Raw genomic sequence first — 17134 nt, forward strand, 5'->3', positions numbered from 1 at the left:
ATTTCTCACCTACTCAAGTGCTTCTAGAGGGTTTGTATCTGGTGATTCTAGTAGGAGTGACGGTGGTCGAGGAGTTCTGAATAGTCAAAACTCAAACCGTGTTTCGATGACTTTGATTGAAGAAAATGCTAAGACATTTGAGCATGAGACTGATGAGTACTTAGTGGATGAGCCAGATGACGAGGAAGACGAGGGGGATGAGGACGAGGACACGGAGGAGGAAAAAGATGAGGACATGGACCAGGATGAAGAATCTCGTAATGATGCAGGTTCAATATTGCTTTACTTCTTCAGTCAATTGATGTTATCATAGTATTGTATGGTCTGTTGGGTAGGAATGATTAAATTATATGCTTGTTTTGTCAATTGATGATATTATATTCATGTACTGGTATGTTGGTTAAGGTTGATTATACTATATACTTGCTTGGTCTGATTGCATTATATACAGGTGACAAAAGTACTCCAGATAAGACAGGCAAATGCTACAATCTCAGGATTGATCCACCGCGTCATAGCGCGAGTCGATACACGCTGTCTGTGTTCAAAAAAGCCGCGAAGAAATGCAAGAACCTTGTGAACTTTGGAAAGTGGACAGCGAGGAAGTAGTTGTGGTGTAGTTAGTTTTCTCTGTGTATCAGTTATCTTTCATCAAGTATACTTTAACTATTTATGTATGACTAAAATTTCCTAAGTACTAACTAAGTATTGTATGTTTCAGTTGAATTTCCTAAATTTCATTAAACAATTATACGTATGATGAGTTTGCATGTGAATCTTTACTTGGACATAGGTTACAATGATTCAATTATCATAAAGTACATTGGCACAAGTTACAATGATTCAATTATCATAAGGTACATGTACATAAGGTTACAATGATTCAATTATCATAAAGTACACGTACATAAGTTACATTTTTTTCAAATATCATATGAATCTATTGCGCATTATGGTCAGTACCTGGACCACCTCCCTGAGGGCATCTACTACGACTGTGTCCCTCAGCCCCACATTGCCTACATCGCCTTGGACGACGTAACATCTGTGTGACCATCTCATTCAAGAAGCGCGTCATCCTGGGGCGACCTTTGGAAACGTGTCTCAGATACGGATTCGGTACGAATCGAGGACCATTATAAGAAGGCCACATAGTTGGATTCCCGAGTGGCCTAAACCTAGCCCGATAAACGCGTCTAACTTGGTCCATCTTAAAAACATCATGCACATACACCTGCCAATCTAGTCATTGATTTGCACAACATGCAAACACATGCCGACAAGGAATCCGATCCACCTGGAACTCATCACAGTCACATCGTTGACGACGGAGGTCAACAGTATACTCCACTCCACTTGGCATCTCGCGCACTTCAAAGACCTCATTCTGCCTGTCGAAGCAATTAACCTAAATGTATCCTGATGCAAGTTGATTTGCATGAATTTTGGAGGTCACATGCTCAGAAAAAACATGGCCAGCATTGATCCTAGCCTCTGCCTCGGCTCTTTTTCGTGTGAACAACTCATTAAGTCTGTAGAATGTTGCTTTCACAAGTGCAGTGATGGGGAGATTGCGTGCACTTTTCAAGACTGAGTTGATGCATTCCACTAGATTAGTCGTCATGTGACCCCATCGGTAACCACTGTCGAATGCCAACACATACTGTTCACGGGGTATACGGTCTAACCAGTTAGTGTACGCCTCACCCCGCTCTCTCAAACGCTGGTACCACACTTCATACTCGCGAACCGTCCTCGAATATCTTGCACAATATCAGATACCAGACAAAAGATAAGGTTCACGAAGTTTATATTTATCGCAACTATGTTAATAACGAACTTTGAAGAACTTAATGTTATCTATATTGACGACAAGCTTTTGAAGATACGGTGCCTTAAATTTTCTCAGAAAGTTTGACTCTATATGCCTGATGCAAAACATGTGAAAAGCTTTAGGAGGTGACCAAGCTCCGTTACTGCGTTCCACAATGGAATCATGTCGGTCTGATATAAGTCTGACACCATCCCGAGTCACAACATGTTGACGCAGGTTACTAAGAAAAAAGTGCCACGCATCAGAAGTCTCTTCCTCGACAATAGCAAATGCAATCGGGACGATATTGTTGTTACCATCCTGGGAAACGGCCACTAACAAGAACCCTTATACTTTCCATATAATGAGTCCCGTCCACCTGGACAACTGGCTTACAATGTCTGAATGCTCTAATGCAGGGATAATAGCTCCAGAAGACTCGATGCAATACCCGGATATCAGTTACCAAGTCATCCCCTTGATATGCAGGCATAGTCTCAAAATGTACAACAGCTGACGACTCCTTATGACACATGGTCTCGAACCATATGGGCAACGCTTCGTACGGTGCTTCCCAACCTCCAAATATTTTCTCAACTGACTTTTGCTTAGCCAACCAAGTTTTCCGATAACTGACGGTGTAGTTGAACTTCGACTGCACTTCAGCAATAACTGATTTTACCTTTAACGAGGGGTCAGCCTCAACCAACGGCTTTATGGCTTCTACAATTGTATTTGAATCCAGCTTCGAATGATCCTGAGAAATGGTTGCTCTGGTACAAGTGTGACTGCTGTTGTACCTCCTAATAACCCAACAGTACTTTCTGCTGATCATGCTAACTCTGATAAGCCAATCACACCCTGACCCGTACTGTGTACACTTCGCATAAAATGTCAACGACTCCGATTCGTACACCTGGTAGTCTACACTTCTTCGGAGGGTATACTCCTTCATCGCCTTAATAACAGCTTTCCTAGAACTGAATTCTATCCCCACAGCGAATTCACCATCTGCGACAAAAGAAACTTCTGCCAGGACGGCAGCCATACTATAAGTATTTAATAAACGATTGTGTAATGACCAAAATTAAAAGTAAATCAATACTAAAAATAAATATTATAACAAATACTCATTAATAAATCCTAATTAACTAAATAACTAAATATATACAAATTAAGTAAATCACTAAAAATAAATAGTAATCGCCTAAATAACTAAAAATAAATACTATCACAAATACTAATGAATAAATCCTAATTAACTAAATAACTAAATTAATACAAATTAACTAAATAACTGAAAATAAATACCAATACCCTAAATAACTTCATAAATACCATAATAAATACTTATTAGTAAATCCTAATTAACTAAATAACTAAATAAATACAAACTAACTAAATAACTAAAAACAAATACCAATCGCCTAAATAATTTCATAAATACTATAATAAATACAATAATAAATGCTTATTAGTAAATCCTAATTAACTAAATAACTAAATAAATACAATTTAACTAAGAGTAAAGCTAGGGAACAAAAAGCCAATCAGCCAAAATCCAGCCAAATGTGCCTGGGCTGGGACCCAAAAGCCCAAACCACATCCAGCACCATCCAAAAAATGACCCAGGGTAAACCATATTCACCGTCACTAAAAACCCTACTTCCTTTTCACCGTTTTACCACAGAATTTAAAAAGCATCTACATCCCACGCCACGCCTCTGAAACCATCACGCAACCCTCCTCCACTGAAGCTACCTGCGCGCAACCTTCTTCCCTCACTTCTCCAGCCGCTTCAACGCCGCGCCGAGCCTCTCCGACCATTGCGCCTCCAAACTCGCAACAAGAGCGACGCCGCTTTGCCGTTGCATGTGGGTTTTCCTGGCGCCGCCAAAACTTCCTGGTGCACCTGCGTCGTCCGGTGATTTTAACCTCGACTCCTCCAGCCTGGAATTCCTCGGTTTGGCTCACTAATTGGTAAGTATGGTAGATGTTTCCTTTGACTTCATATGCATGTCTTGAAAAGGGAATTAGAGAGTGTTTTGTTGTAGTGGTTCGTGTGAGTTCTAATTTGATGGATGTTCTTTTCCAGGTTGAACGGATCAGGTAACACAATTTTGGGTTATCACTGGTTCTTGGCAAAATATTGCAGCTGCATGTGTTTCCTGTTTTTGGAGTTTTGCAAAATCAATAAACAAGTAAGTATGTTTATTGATTGCTAATTGAATTTGGGTGGATTCTAATTAGATATGGGATGTTGTTGATGTTTTGTTCGAATGTTGCTTATTGGTAGAGTTTGGATGATGCTTTTATCTGGGTTGGATGTTGTAATTATAGTTGTTAGAGGCTAGATGTTTTTGTTCTGCTATATGATTTAGATACTATGAATGGTGTTCATATGAGATATTCTTTGATATTGCTAAATTAGGGGACGTTTCTATTAAAAAATTGAAACTTGAAGGTACTAAAAAGTGTAAAGGCTCTCAGGTGCTGTTCTTGTTCAATCAAAACCTTCTTTTCCACTTTTTTTCTGAAAAGAACAGTTTGCTTCTCAGAGGCTGAAGGAACTTAATTGGTGGGAGTTGAGCTATTTATTGTGAGGAGCAAATTACTGAAAGAACAGATCGGATATCATTTTGATGCTTTGCCATATCTCAATATAACGTTATAAAGAGGGAGGGAATGAGTTTAATTCTATGCTATAATAGTTTTAAGAGTTTTATATTATCAACTTATCAGATTATTGTGTGTTAGATTTTTAAATTAATAAGTGGTTTTAATTTTATCAAATACCTTGTTTGATGTCTTAGGTGTCTAGAAAGCACATAATAGGGAACGTGTCCTATAGGAGACTCAGGATAGCTCAAGCTTATAATTGATGTTTGAGTTTGTAGTTCCTCGTAACACATGCCTCCACAATTACAGTCGTCCAAATTAATTAAAGTCACGCTACATAATTTATGGGGCCAAATTTAATTTGAAATTAAATGTGGGGTTGATTGTTGAAACAGAATAAAATGAACTTAAATTTGAGTTTACATTAGAGATAATTAATGAAATGAGATCAATTTTATTATAAATAGGGTGTTTTTTCTTTGTTTCAGATTTTTGACAAGCTCTTGAAAGTATGGTTTTTTATTATGATTTCTTCTGATTTGTCATAAGATGGTGATGTTTTGTTGCATCATGTTTCAATTATGAAGGGGATGAAAAAAGAGTTTCTTTCTCTCCATCTCTGTATGTTTATGGAAATAATTTATTATATGTAATGACTGTAAATTGGCTGCTAAAATTGTTGTTGTTTTCCTATATGCAGTTTTGAGGGGCTGTTTCTTGTGGACCTCAGCAGGATTAACTCGAAGTAAAACCCAAGCAAAATGGGGAAAAAGGTAAAATGATTTCTAGCATTCACTTTTTTACCATTCAGGCATTATCTTATGTGTGACTTACAACTAGTGTAACAATTAGCAGAAATTGTTAGAGTCCCATTGCTCGCCCAGCTACATACATGACATGATGAGCACGCTGTCAAAAAATAATTCCGTTGAGAAGCTTGCCGAGATTGATCTTATTGGCTTCGGATTCTTGAGGCTTGTTCCAAATTGGTCGGTAAAGCAAGCCATCATGGTTCACCTAGCTGAGTCATACCAAGTTAAGCCGAGAAATTTTATACTCGACATTGGCAACATCCGCCTGAATGCCGAGTTAATCGGGAAGGTTTTTGGCATTCCGTCGGGAGGTAACTTATGCTACCTTGTTTACCTAGTCCTACGTAGGCGTGCTGGTGTAAATATGTTTGATTATGCATACATATTAACATGGAATAACACATGAACATATTGCAGGGGATCCATTTCCAGCACTGGATGAGAGTAATCTGTCCCATGTCGCCATCAAAAATCGGTTCCATAGACGGAGCATAACCAAGCTCCGGGATTTAGTCTACAGTTGTCGAATGGCGACAGAGTCAGATAGGATGGAGTTTAGGAGATATTTCATACTGGTAGTGATGAAGATGTTCCTGTGCCCCACCACTCAATAGGTACTTTCTCCATGGCACATCTATCCCGTGTTAGATGTTTCTGATCCACGGAGATTCAATTGCCCGTTGGAGATTCTGAAGTGGTTCAACACAGCAGTCGAGAAGTATAAGATGAAAGGGAACAAAACGTGTGAAGGCTGCATGTTCGTCATGCTGGTAGGACACAATGACCATTAATAAATTATGTTTGCCTTTTTTTTATGAATATCATAAATTGTATAAAATTAATTTCCTATACATTAGTTTGGAGAGCTCAGGACCTAGTATTGTTATTTGTATGTGATATACTGATATGTTGCTGAATTACTTGAATCATTGTTCACTAATTTTAGATGGTTTCGTGTATGATTTCATCTGAATGTTTCTTGTGACAAGTTCTATGTCCCGTTGCAATATACCGAATCATTGCGAGCCTTATACAATCTTGAACCATATCTTATGCTAACTGTTCAACTTAAGAGTATATTCAGCGTGGTTTTTCGTCATGTATAACTTAAATTGGGTCCATCCTCTGTGTAGATACTCTATTTTCAGCGTCTGCAATACGGTGTGCTTGACAACTCTCTTGAGCATGAGCCATGGCTCGATGTGTGGACCTCGGAGAGACTTGAAAAGCAGGCGCAATATATTCTATCCGAGGTACTCGTTTCTATCTCATAATCGGTTAATTTATGCCGTTATGTAAGTCGGAGCTCAATAGACAAACTAAAATGAATTACGTTTTTCAATTTCACAACTAAATCATTAGTTTTTATGTTTTCTTCTTTCTTGTCAGTTGTGCTAGGCAGATGTCGTTGATCCCGTGTGTTTGAGATTTTTTTATTTTTTATTTTTTTATTTTTCGGTTTTCGATTTTTGGTATGGTGGTGCTTTGGGGGTTGATTAAAACCATTGCTTCTCTTCGTTTCTTAATTCAGGGGCGCCTTTTGACTAGACATGGGGGAGGTGACGACATAAAGGGCCGGTCACCACAAGCTGCCAGGAGGAAACCAGGGAAAAAGGAACCACAGAAGCGTCGGCAAAAGGAATCGGTGCTTCCAAGGGTAATCACACTTTACTGCTTTAGCATGCTAACTAGCTTACTTCGCCATTGTTAATTTGGTTCATGCTCTTGCTTCAAACAGGGGAGGTCAGTCGGTGGAGAGAGTAAGCAGGTTTCAAAGGAAAGACGACCAAGGGGACGTACATCATCTCCACCTCCAACAACGAGAAGTTCATGGCACACCGAACAATCAGAAACTAGCCCGAGGGTGAGTATACGATTACTGTTGTCTACGGTTTAAATAATCGACTAGCTTTGATTACGTGTACTAGGTTCATTTGAATGTACTTGGATGTTTCTTTACACAACTTAATTGTTGTACGTAAAACAGCCTAACAGGGGAGCTGCACAAAAAAAGGGGGGCTGAAAAGGACCAACCACGTAGGTGCACCCCAAAAAAATCTAAGGAAAAGGATCTCCCAAGTAGCACAGATGATGATGAGGAGAATGAGCCTCTTGCCAAGCGGATGTGCCGACTCTATAATTAGGGAGTTGAAAAAAAAACCAAAGGAGGAACCAACAGAAGGCAACCTCAATCAGGACAAGGGAAGCCATGAAACACCAGTCTCTGTAGTTTCCGATGCAGGAACACTCTCCGTTGCGCTAGTGAAATATGAAGAATGGGAGTTCGACGGGCAAGTCTCCTAACCAAAACTATCTCATTTTGTGGTCTATTTTGCTTGTTAGTGAATTAGGGATTGTATCCATATACAGCTGCCATTTCTCTAACATCGGTTGAGTTACTTGCAGTAATCCCAATTTCCTATTGAACAGAGACCCCGAGAGTGAACGAATATGGAAATACTTTGAGCAACTGCAGAACACGAGGCCATTACAGGCCGTGATGCCAACCAATCCATCTTGCATGACTCCTAGCCCACCAAGCAAGCAAATCTCACTGGGCAATGCTGGGACGGAACAGAAGTATACCCAATGTACTCATATAAAGGTGCATCCACTTCTGAAAGGGCGAAAGATCGACGAGGATGATGAGGAGCGAGTGCGACGATGGGTGGCCAATGGATCGTTGGAGCAAAGGCAGGTTTTGGCGTCTTATGAGGGAAGGCAGCATCTATCTTTGGTCCGAGAGGACATCTGCTCACTGCTGCCCTGGCACTGGGTCACCAGCAACGTAAGTATAACATACTAACACATTGATATAATGAATATGTTTCTTAATATGTATAGTGGATAAAATAGATGACGCTAACGCAATTTAACCTTTTTTTATGCAGATCGTTCAGTAGATTTGTTCAACCTTTAATGATTCAGAATCGATGCGGTTTAAGAATGACTTTTACTGTATTCCTCCCGAAATTTTTTTTGGTATGCACGAATTTGCGGATTCTAATCGATAATGATTTGAGATCTGGACCTAAATAGTGCCTTTTTAACAGGAAACTGTGTTGCAGAAGAGGAACTTGGATTACTTCAGGGAGGGTCCCACCATTAGTTATGTGGGGCTGGGTCCTCACTTTGGTGATGATTCGAGATTTTTTGACAAGATAGCAGCTTCCATGCAAAAATGGGTAAGTTAATTCGCTACATGAAAAAAACTGTATGGTTCTTGTATTAGCTAACGCTTGAAGGTTGATGTTTTGGTTTAAGTACTTACAACCTGTTGTTTATTACTTGGATGTTCCTTGTGATAGGCAATAAGATGTTCCCCTTGATTGTCAATTGGATGGTTCTGAATATGGTTTTTGGTTTTCGTGTCTCAGTCACTTGAATTTGCGTGTGCTTAATTGAGATGTCGTTGGCTTTCATTTCAATGGATGTATCGCAACACGTTCAATGTGTTAGAAATTCTGCAACTATATCTATTTGGTGACTAACTTGATCATGTAAATTTATATTGCTGTTTCCATCGTAGTGGTTTGCCTCAGTCTGTATCGATCGACATTGGTGGTTGTATTCCTTTGAGATTGCTCAAAAAAGGCTATGGGTACTGGATAGTATGAATACAGGAGTGCCTAACAATGAAAGATTAAAAGTACATGCTTATGCGGTAGATATACGACAACCAATTAGTTCGATGTTAGACTTGGTAATTGAAACTGTATGATTCCTAACGTGTTGCTGATCTCCAAGGGAGACTCATTGAAGACATGACGAAAGTCTCTATGCCCGCATATGAGCACACGGAGAACGGCCTACCTCGTTTCTATGCTAGCGTCCCACAACAGGATAACGGGTCAGTTAAATATACACCTAACAATATTCTTAATAGCACTTCACTTGATAATGATATCATGGTTGGAAGTAATATTCTGTGTTTGTACATGTAGCTGTGATTGTGGTGTATTCGTCATCAAATTCATGCAATTTTGGGGTTTGGATAAGCCATTGCAGCATTGGGACCAGGTGAATTTAAATATGTCATAACAATTAGGTTGAAACCATTTGTAGTCAATTTCTTTCTCGTTTTTGAAATTACCCTCCAACACGTAATTGCCATGCAGGACGTTGTACAGGAGTTTAGGAAGGAGATCATGCTAGACATAGTGATGGGTCCTCATAATTCAGAAATTAGCAAGGCACTGAAGGCATTGAAAAGCAATCATGTGCACCGAAACCAGCCTAGGAAAAAGTCTAAGGCTGTGAGATCACCTTTCACAACACCGAGCACGAAGAGCATGCTGCAGCGTGTGGGGTTACCCACAAGAAAGCCGAGAAAGGGAGGAAGACAACGAAAGTAGAATTTTTTACTAGGTAGGAAAACTTAAATATAGACACCTGCGTTACTACATCTATGTTTTGCTTGTGGTAGAGTTATGTAGCTTAATATGGCATTTTCCGTCTTAAACTAGTTTCTTGTGAGCCTGATAATTCCTGTTTCGCTGCAGGTTTATCATTTCATGTTGGTGATTTTCTCAAGTTGATGGTGACAATGAATCATAAACCGCTGAGTGGATGGTGTCTTTAGTAGGGACTCGGATGTTTCTTCTCATTGTCAATTGGATGGTTCTGGATTTGTTTTATGTTTTGTCATGTTTAAAGCATTTGAACTTGTTAGTATTTCGTTGATGAGTGAGTGGCTTATGTTTTGTTAGATACTCGTTAGCAGGTTTCATATATCAATTATTTCAGGATTCACAAGCAATGTTTTTCCAAGTTAGTGATGTCACTAATTCATTAAGCAAGTCATTGCACATTGATAATATTGAGTGAACTCTGATCGGTGTATATAACCCTTTTGGTCATGTCTATGCCTAAGTGGCAATGCTGTCCATTAACTCTCGTGGTGTTAACTAAATGGAGGTGTTCTTTATTTTTTTTGTCATTTTTTTTAATGCTCAAATTCTGAAGTTGCTGGAAATTAACGCATTGCACGGACTTCGGTCGTGATCAGGCCACAGTAGGTGTGATCTTAAGTGGATGGTGTCTTTGTTAGGGACTCGGATATTTCTTCTCATTGTAAATTGGATGGTTCTGGATTTGTTTTATGTTTTGTCATGTTTAAAGCATTTGAACTTGTTAGTATTTCGTTGATGAGTGAGTGGCTCATGTTTTGTTAGATACTCGTCAGCAGGTTTCATATATCAATTATTTCAAGATTCTCAAGCAATGTTTTTCCAAGTTAGTGATTTCACTAGTTCATTAAGCAAGTCATTGCACATTAATAATATTGAGTGAACTCTGATCGGTGTATATAACCCATTTGGTCATGTCTATGCTTAAGTGGCACTTCTGTTCATTAACTCGCGTGGTGTTAACTAATTGGAGGTGTTCTTTATTTTTTTTATCATTGTTTTCTATTGGTGGAATTGTGAAGTTGCTGGTAATTAACGCATTGCACGGACTTCGATCGTGATCAGGCTACAGTAGGTAGGATTTTAGGTGGATGGTGTCTTTGGTAGGGACTCGGATGTTTCTTCTCATTGTAAATTAGATGGTTTTGTATATAATTTCTTTGTTTCGTGCGTTACGCATTAGCGACTGCGTGCACTGCACTGAGATATCAATGCGTTTTGTTAATTTTTTTTTTGGTTTTAAATTCTCTTGGTCCGTTTTCACGGCAAATTTAAACCATTTATCAATCGTGATTTTTATTGTCTTATCTTTTGTTTCATTGAAAAGATTACAATAAAACATGATAACCATTGGTGACAAAACAGAAAAGGGAATAGTTTATTAAGTTGTATGTAAAGAATGACACCAAACTCAAACCAAGAAACCTATCTATATATGCCTAAAGGAATTCAACAGGTGCATGAATCCGCCACCTTCCGATGAGTTCCACATAGTAGAATCCTCAAATCTTTTATTAAGGGACCCATGATGATCATTATCTGACGGAAGGTCAACCTCATCCTACAAGATGCACAACACAAACAGAACAACATACATTAATCAAGAACACCATTGATATATAAAAATTTAAAATATAAGCCGCAGATAACACATACCGGGTGTGATTTCCTATTCCTTTTTTGCATTGATTTCTTAATTGACTTGTCCAACTCTTCTCCAAGTCTCTTACCCTTAGGCCGTCCTTTGGTTTTGACTCTTGAGGGTCCCTGTATGTCATGTACAATCGCACCGCTTGTGCTCTGTGTGGGCACGGTATTCTGAGACACAGCAACAGTAGTGGAACACATGCTGGCACGGTAATCAATCAGCTTGGACTTTGCATCCCAAAGGGCAGCTCACAAGATGGTTGCTTCCTCATCACAAGCAACAAACTCCTGCGCAACCTTATAGAAATCTGAACACATATGCCTGAACAAGTTGTTGCTTTCATCACTCCGAGCCACGTCATGGCTACTCTTGATGTAAGTGTGCTTGCAGATGACATTCTTACTCCATCGAGGAAGAACATAGCAGCTCGGTACTATGTCAACTCTGTAGTATGACCAGACCACAAGGGTGTGGCAACATAATATACCAGCGGATTCAAACTTGTTGCACTCGTACTGACCCTTTCGACTCAAAGGGTCAAAGTCGACCCTGAAAGTATGGTAGACCGGCTTCCCCCATAATACCTTCTGCTCGTCCACTGTAATAGAAATTGTATCTCCCTTTTGTTCAATTGATCGAACCACGCAATCAGTTTTTTTTCTTACCTCCAGTTGAAGAATCCTGAACATACTACTGGTGTATTCCTGCTGAAACTGTCTCTCAATGCCGGTGCTCCCTATACATGGGATGACCCCTTTCGAGTCCGCAGCATCATCTTCCAGCTCCTTTTGTTCCTTGGTTCCAAGGACATTGTCGTATTCATGGACGAACTGAACCAACCCACTCTTGCAATGCAGGTATCCACCATAAAATGCGTGCATACTTTCACTACGTTGTGTACTCCTCATGCCTGCCCAAAATTCACTCTTGAAAAATATTGGAACCCACTTTCGTCGATTCGCGTAAAGGTCTGACAAAAAAACAAATGCATAAGAACATCCAGACACACTACAAGAAAAAACATCTGTTTATATACTGAAAGGTACATCCACTGTCGTTAGAGGTGGAAAACTCAGCTACATTTCTTATAAAAACAATAGGAACGGAATCAAGGTGGCACAAATAACATGAGGTGAATAAATAGACAACTAGAAACTAACAGACGGGATTTATTTTAACATCACCTACCTGCTAACCATCTGTTTTGGCCTAACTTAAACTGTTTGATGAAACCAGCCCAATCAGACTCGAATGATTCAGTCGAAGGAGAATTCCACACAATTCATCATTGCATTCAGTTCTCCGTACCTAGCATATCCACCAAGCTTGAATTGTGATTTCTTCATTATGTGCCAGATGCACCATCGATGAACAGTGTCAGGTAGGACATTCCTAATAGCACCAGTCATCACCTTACACTGGTCAGTGATAATCTCCCTTGGTGCAGTCCCGACGCATCTCACCCACTACGTGAACACCCGCTCAAAACTAGGGATCTCCTCACTTCCAAGTAAAGCACAGCCAAGAAGAGTAGACTTTCCATGGTGGTTTACACCTACAAAGGATGCAAATGGCAGACCATGCCTGTGAAAAGAGCAAAAACAACTGTGAGGCAACAAGAGAAATTTAAGAAATAACTGCTCTTGCTATTCACAAATACATATACAGACCTGTTTCTTCTGTATGTGGTGTCAAACGACACCACATCTCCGTAATATTCATACGAAATCCTGCACCTTGCATCTACCCAAAGTGCACTCCTAAATTTATTGGCATCGTCAACATCTATTGCATAAAAGAAGTTAGGATTGATCTCCTTCATTCAAACGAAATAATTCATCATTCCCTGGAAGTTCTCATTGTCATCGGAGCATCGAAGATTCGTGTGATGTAATTTCTAACATTCTTTTCTGAAAAATCCAGGTTTGCAGACCCACCAACCTCGTTTGCCAGTGCTAGATACGTCTTGTTGGGTCTTATTCCAGTCTCGTCGTTATCCGTAATGACACACTTAGCATGCATGGTCAGCTCCCGGTACTCATGATAGTGGACAGCTTTCTCAGCCGAACAGGGGTGAGAATGCCTCAGTTCTAATCTAGACACAACCCAACATTCATTCTCATTGTCCAGCACGACATACATCCTTGCTCTGCATCTCGTGGCTATAATTCTGTTTGCTCGAGTTGCTGCGTTCACCCTAGACTCTTGATAACCTTCTCGCGTGCAGTAAATAGATTGATTAACCGGTATCTTTGACTCCTTTCGCGTCTTGTCGAAATTCGTGTTCCTGATTTTAGTAACGAACACAACTTTCTTTGCATAGTTTGCATAAAATTTCTGTGCGAGAGGCAACGAACCGAAACTCATTCCTACAACTGGAATTTCCTCTTCGCCTACGCCACTATGATCCGGCAACTGTAACGTCTATACACAGAATTAAATACGAATTAAACTAGCCCTAACACAATAAGTATTTAATAGAATTTCTTAGCATACTATAATAATATCTCAAATAAATGAGCTTTTTGAATTTTAAAGAAACATCTACATAGAGTTTATAGGTTTACAAATCACAAAACACCTTTATATAGTAACCTGGGAATAATTTCAGTAAAATACTATCATGATAAATCTAGAAATGATATTTGAACTTTAAGAAAGTGTACAATCATCAATCTACTTTTTTCCTTCTATGTCATTATATGGTCTAATACCATTTGAGGATTCATAAAGCACTCACTAATAGAGTTATACTATATTGAAAATATGTGCCGAATTGATGTATCCTACCCTATGGAAGTAAGTGAAGTGTGAAATCAAAGCATATTCTCATCTCATAATAAAAACCTTGCCAAGGCATAAATACTACCAAAAAGAGCACATGTTCTTTCTTAATCAATAATACAAAATTAACACAGTGAAAAGTCTAATGTCGCTTAAGAAACATCTAATTAGCATGAACTAGAAACATCGAGATAGCACATTCAAACCTGGTGTCTGTCATCCAACTCATCCTTTCTAGTCACAACAACATCGGTAATTTCGTCGAACTTCAATTAAAGAAACCGGAAAAAAGCATTGTCAAGTTAAGAACATTCCTTAGTATATAATGAATGAGTCATATAAAAATAATCAAAGAAAATTTCATCACAAATATGGGAGTCAAGCATACTTTAATGATGGCAATTCTAATGATTTACACATGATGGGTAAGTGTTTAATTAGTAGCAATTTTTTCATCAGCTCAATATATAACCGTGCCAGAATTTTCGATAACGATATACTTTTTAAAGTAAAAAAAAAATTCTAATTAGCATGAATAACAATGCTACAAATACCACGTTGTTACAAAATTTATAACAACCAAGGAGAAGCTTATGAAACATACCTTCCGTGCTATTTGCTCTTGAATGTCTAATTCACCCACACTGAATTGTTCATCACCTCGTGTTGGATTGGTCAATGTACTAATCGATACTCCTTCAGTGGGTGAAAACGCCATGGAAGATGCTCTCTTCCGGAAGTGATCCAACGTAGCCTTGTCTTTGATTGTTTGACTAGATGAGGTTGGCGCTGCTGATGTAACCAATGCCAAACCATGCACCGTAACCGTCACGATAGGAAGTTCTAATCGGCACCGTCAATGATATCTAGAGTAACGATGAATTGCGCCACCAAAGGGAAGAGAAAGTTTGATTCGGGTTTGACCAAAGGGAAGCTGAATTTTGAATCGGGCTTAACGAGGGGTTCCGTGATCCCAGGAGTGGTTATTGGGTTTTTGAAACATATTAGTCAAGGGGTGATTTCATTTAGCACGGCAATTAATAACAAACATTAAAAATTAAATAAAATTAAATTAATTAAGATTAATGTTGTTTTATTTATTTTTTGGCTGATCCCATTTTGGTTCCACATACTTTTCCTTTAACTAAATAACTAAAAATAAATACCAATACCCTAAATAACTTCATAAATACCATAATAAATATTTATTAATAAATCCTAATTAACTAAATAACTAAATAAATACAAACTAACTAAATAACTAAAAATAAATACCAATCGCCTAAATAATTTCATAAATACTATAATAAATACTATAATAAATACTTATTAATAAATCTTAATTAACTAAATAAATACAATTTAACTAAATAACTAAAAATAAATACCAATCCCCTAAATAACTTCATAAATACTATAATAAATACTTATTAATAAATCCTAATTAACTAAATAACTAAATAAATACTGGTTAATAAATACTAATTATTTCAAAATATTTTTATCTTAAACTTGACTAAATAAACTCTTTTACAAATAATAGATTGAGTACCTGCCAAGGTTGCGAGAACCGGACCGGTCATCGAACCGGTCAAGTTACTGGTTCAATGGTTCAATGGTTCAACCGGGGTTGAACCGTGGTTGAACCGGTTTAATTAAATATAGAGTAAAATCATAAAAAATTCAATACATAATTTTAAAAATTTAAATTCAATCATTTCTAAACTAATAAAATTCAAAATTTAACAATTTCACAAAATAAATTATTCATAATTTATCATTAAAAGTCCATCACTTCACAAAATTAAAGCATTTTGTCTATGAAATTACCTAAATTGCAAGAAGTTTGAGCATTTCACTCATTTAGGTGTTTTCATAACAAAAATAACATCAACCACAAGCATGAAGAGCTACCATGAGCAATGGATAAACATGAGTTTCATAACTTAAACAAGCATCAAGAGACAACCCAAAGTGCATTATTCTTGAACAATTTGCCTAAACAAAGAGTGGTTCAAACTATATGGTAACTACAACATATAATTCAAACTCAAAGCATCACAGAGGCATTTAATCGAACATCTAGCACGCAATGTACAAATTTAGCATAAACAAACAAACTTCAGCTACAATGCTTATCCATTCAACAACTTCCACACTTAATACAGCCAAACACAATAACAAATAGAAGTAACCAAGCTTATATAAGCAAGCAAAGCATCAGCCAACCGAGAAATTTCCAATTCTCAAAACTTGCAACAAACCTAGAATCTACAAACTGAACTACCTTATTCCAACAACCTAGAATCCACTAACGAAAATAAAAAATCCAACTAAACTAATGTAGAACAAACTATAGACTGGCAGAGCGTTAATGGATTCTATTGAGGCTCCTCTGTTTGGTGAAAAATCCTCAGGAATGCCGAAGACAGAAATTATGCAAGGTAGGCAGCAGCAAATTGTTGCACACAGTATAAAGGGCATGGCATATCCGATAAAGCTGAAGGTAAGGAAGACTATACATAACCTGCACAGATAGAAACCTATATTGTTAGAAGACCTGAGAAAGTGAAAAATAAAGTGAAAATAAACTGTTTGAGCTATGACATTACCTAAGCATCAGATCCAAATCAAACACCAAAGGCAAGAAGCAATAAGAACAAAATGGCAAAAAAATAGAAAGCAAACAATGGATGAATCATAAATTACCCCTATACTCGTCACTGAAGCAAACAGAAGCAACAAAACTGGATTGAAAAATAGATTCATGAAGCACAGAAGCAGCAAAAACAGATTGAAGATTCATGAAGCAGCAAACAGAAGCAGCAAAAACAGATTGAAGATTCATGAAGCAGCAAACAGAAGCAGCAAAAACAGAGGAACTAGGAAGCATGTTCAAACAGAACAGGCGAGCTCAGAAAATCAGTCTTACCGGCGAATGAGAGGCGGGCTCGGCGAGCTGGGCGAGGAGGAGGCGGCCTCAACGCGGTGGTGGTCGCGGCTGTTGTGCAGTGGTTTCGGTGGCTAATGACGAGCGCTGCTGGGTGGC

At 38.3% G+C, this 17134-nt stretch overlaps 2 protein-coding genes across 2 annotated transcripts; both read right to left on the minus strand.

Annotated features, from left to right (window-relative positions):
* Positions 1-940: 940 nt before the first annotated feature.
* On the minus strand, positions 941-3640 carry LOC110271430 (uncharacterized). The gene is made up of 5 exons (XM_021122351.1): positions 3522-3640; positions 2265-2862; positions 1929-2134; positions 1472-1763; positions 941-1234 (listed from the first exon to the last, which is right to left on the minus strand). The coding sequence occupies exons 1-5, from the start codon at positions 3638-3640 to the stop codon at positions 941-943; spliced, it is 1509 nt and encodes a 502-aa protein (XP_020978010.1).
* Positions 3641-11549: 7909 nt separating this feature from the next.
* Positions 11550-14803, minus strand: LOC148566720 (protein FAR1-RELATED SEQUENCE 5-like). Its single transcript, XM_088484400.1, has 6 exons — positions 14690-14803; positions 14292-14351; positions 13204-13725; positions 12972-13117; positions 12806-12885; positions 11550-12271 (listed from the first exon to the last, which is right to left on the minus strand). Exons 1-6 carry the CDS (start codon positions 14801-14803, stop codon positions 11550-11552), a joined length of 1644 nt encoding a protein of 547 aa, XP_088340526.1.
* Between the last annotated feature and the right edge of the window lie 2331 nt (positions 14804-17134).

This window comes from Arachis ipaensis, chromosome B4 (assembly GCF_059453495.1).
Source record: "Arachis ipaensis isolate K30076 ecotype BB chromosome B4, ASM5945349v1, whole genome shotgun sequence".
Lineage (NCBI taxonomy): Eukaryota > Viridiplantae > Streptophyta > Magnoliopsida > Fabales > Fabaceae > Arachis > Arachis ipaensis.

Bases quoted from the DNA above. Each gene is read 5' to 3' on its own strand.
- LOC110271430 (XM_021122351.1), bottom strand. From the start codon at position 3,640: ATGGTCGGAGAGGCTCGGCGCGGCGTTGAAGCGGCTGGAGAAGTGAGG. The intron at 1,764-1,928 runs GCATATAGAGTC...ATATTGTGCAAG, and splicing joins TTTCACATGTTTTGCATCAG to ATATTCGAGGACGGTTCGCG. The intron at 1,235-1,471 runs GTTTTTTCTGAG...CTAGATTGGCAG, and splicing joins CTAGGATCAATGCTGGCCAT to GTGTATGTGCATGATGTTTT.
- LOC148566720 (XM_088484400.1), bottom strand. From the start codon at position 14,803: ATGGCGTTTTCACCCACTGAAGGAGTATCGATTAGTACATTGACCAAT. The intron at 13,726-14,291 runs GTTTGAATGTGC...TTCTGTGTATAG, and splicing joins AGTTGGATGACAGACACCAG to ACGTTACAGTTGCCGGATCA. The intron at 13,118-13,203 runs GTTAGAAATTAC...GTTTGAATGAAG, and splicing joins TGGATTTTTCAGAAAAGAAT to GAGATCAATCCTAACTTCTT.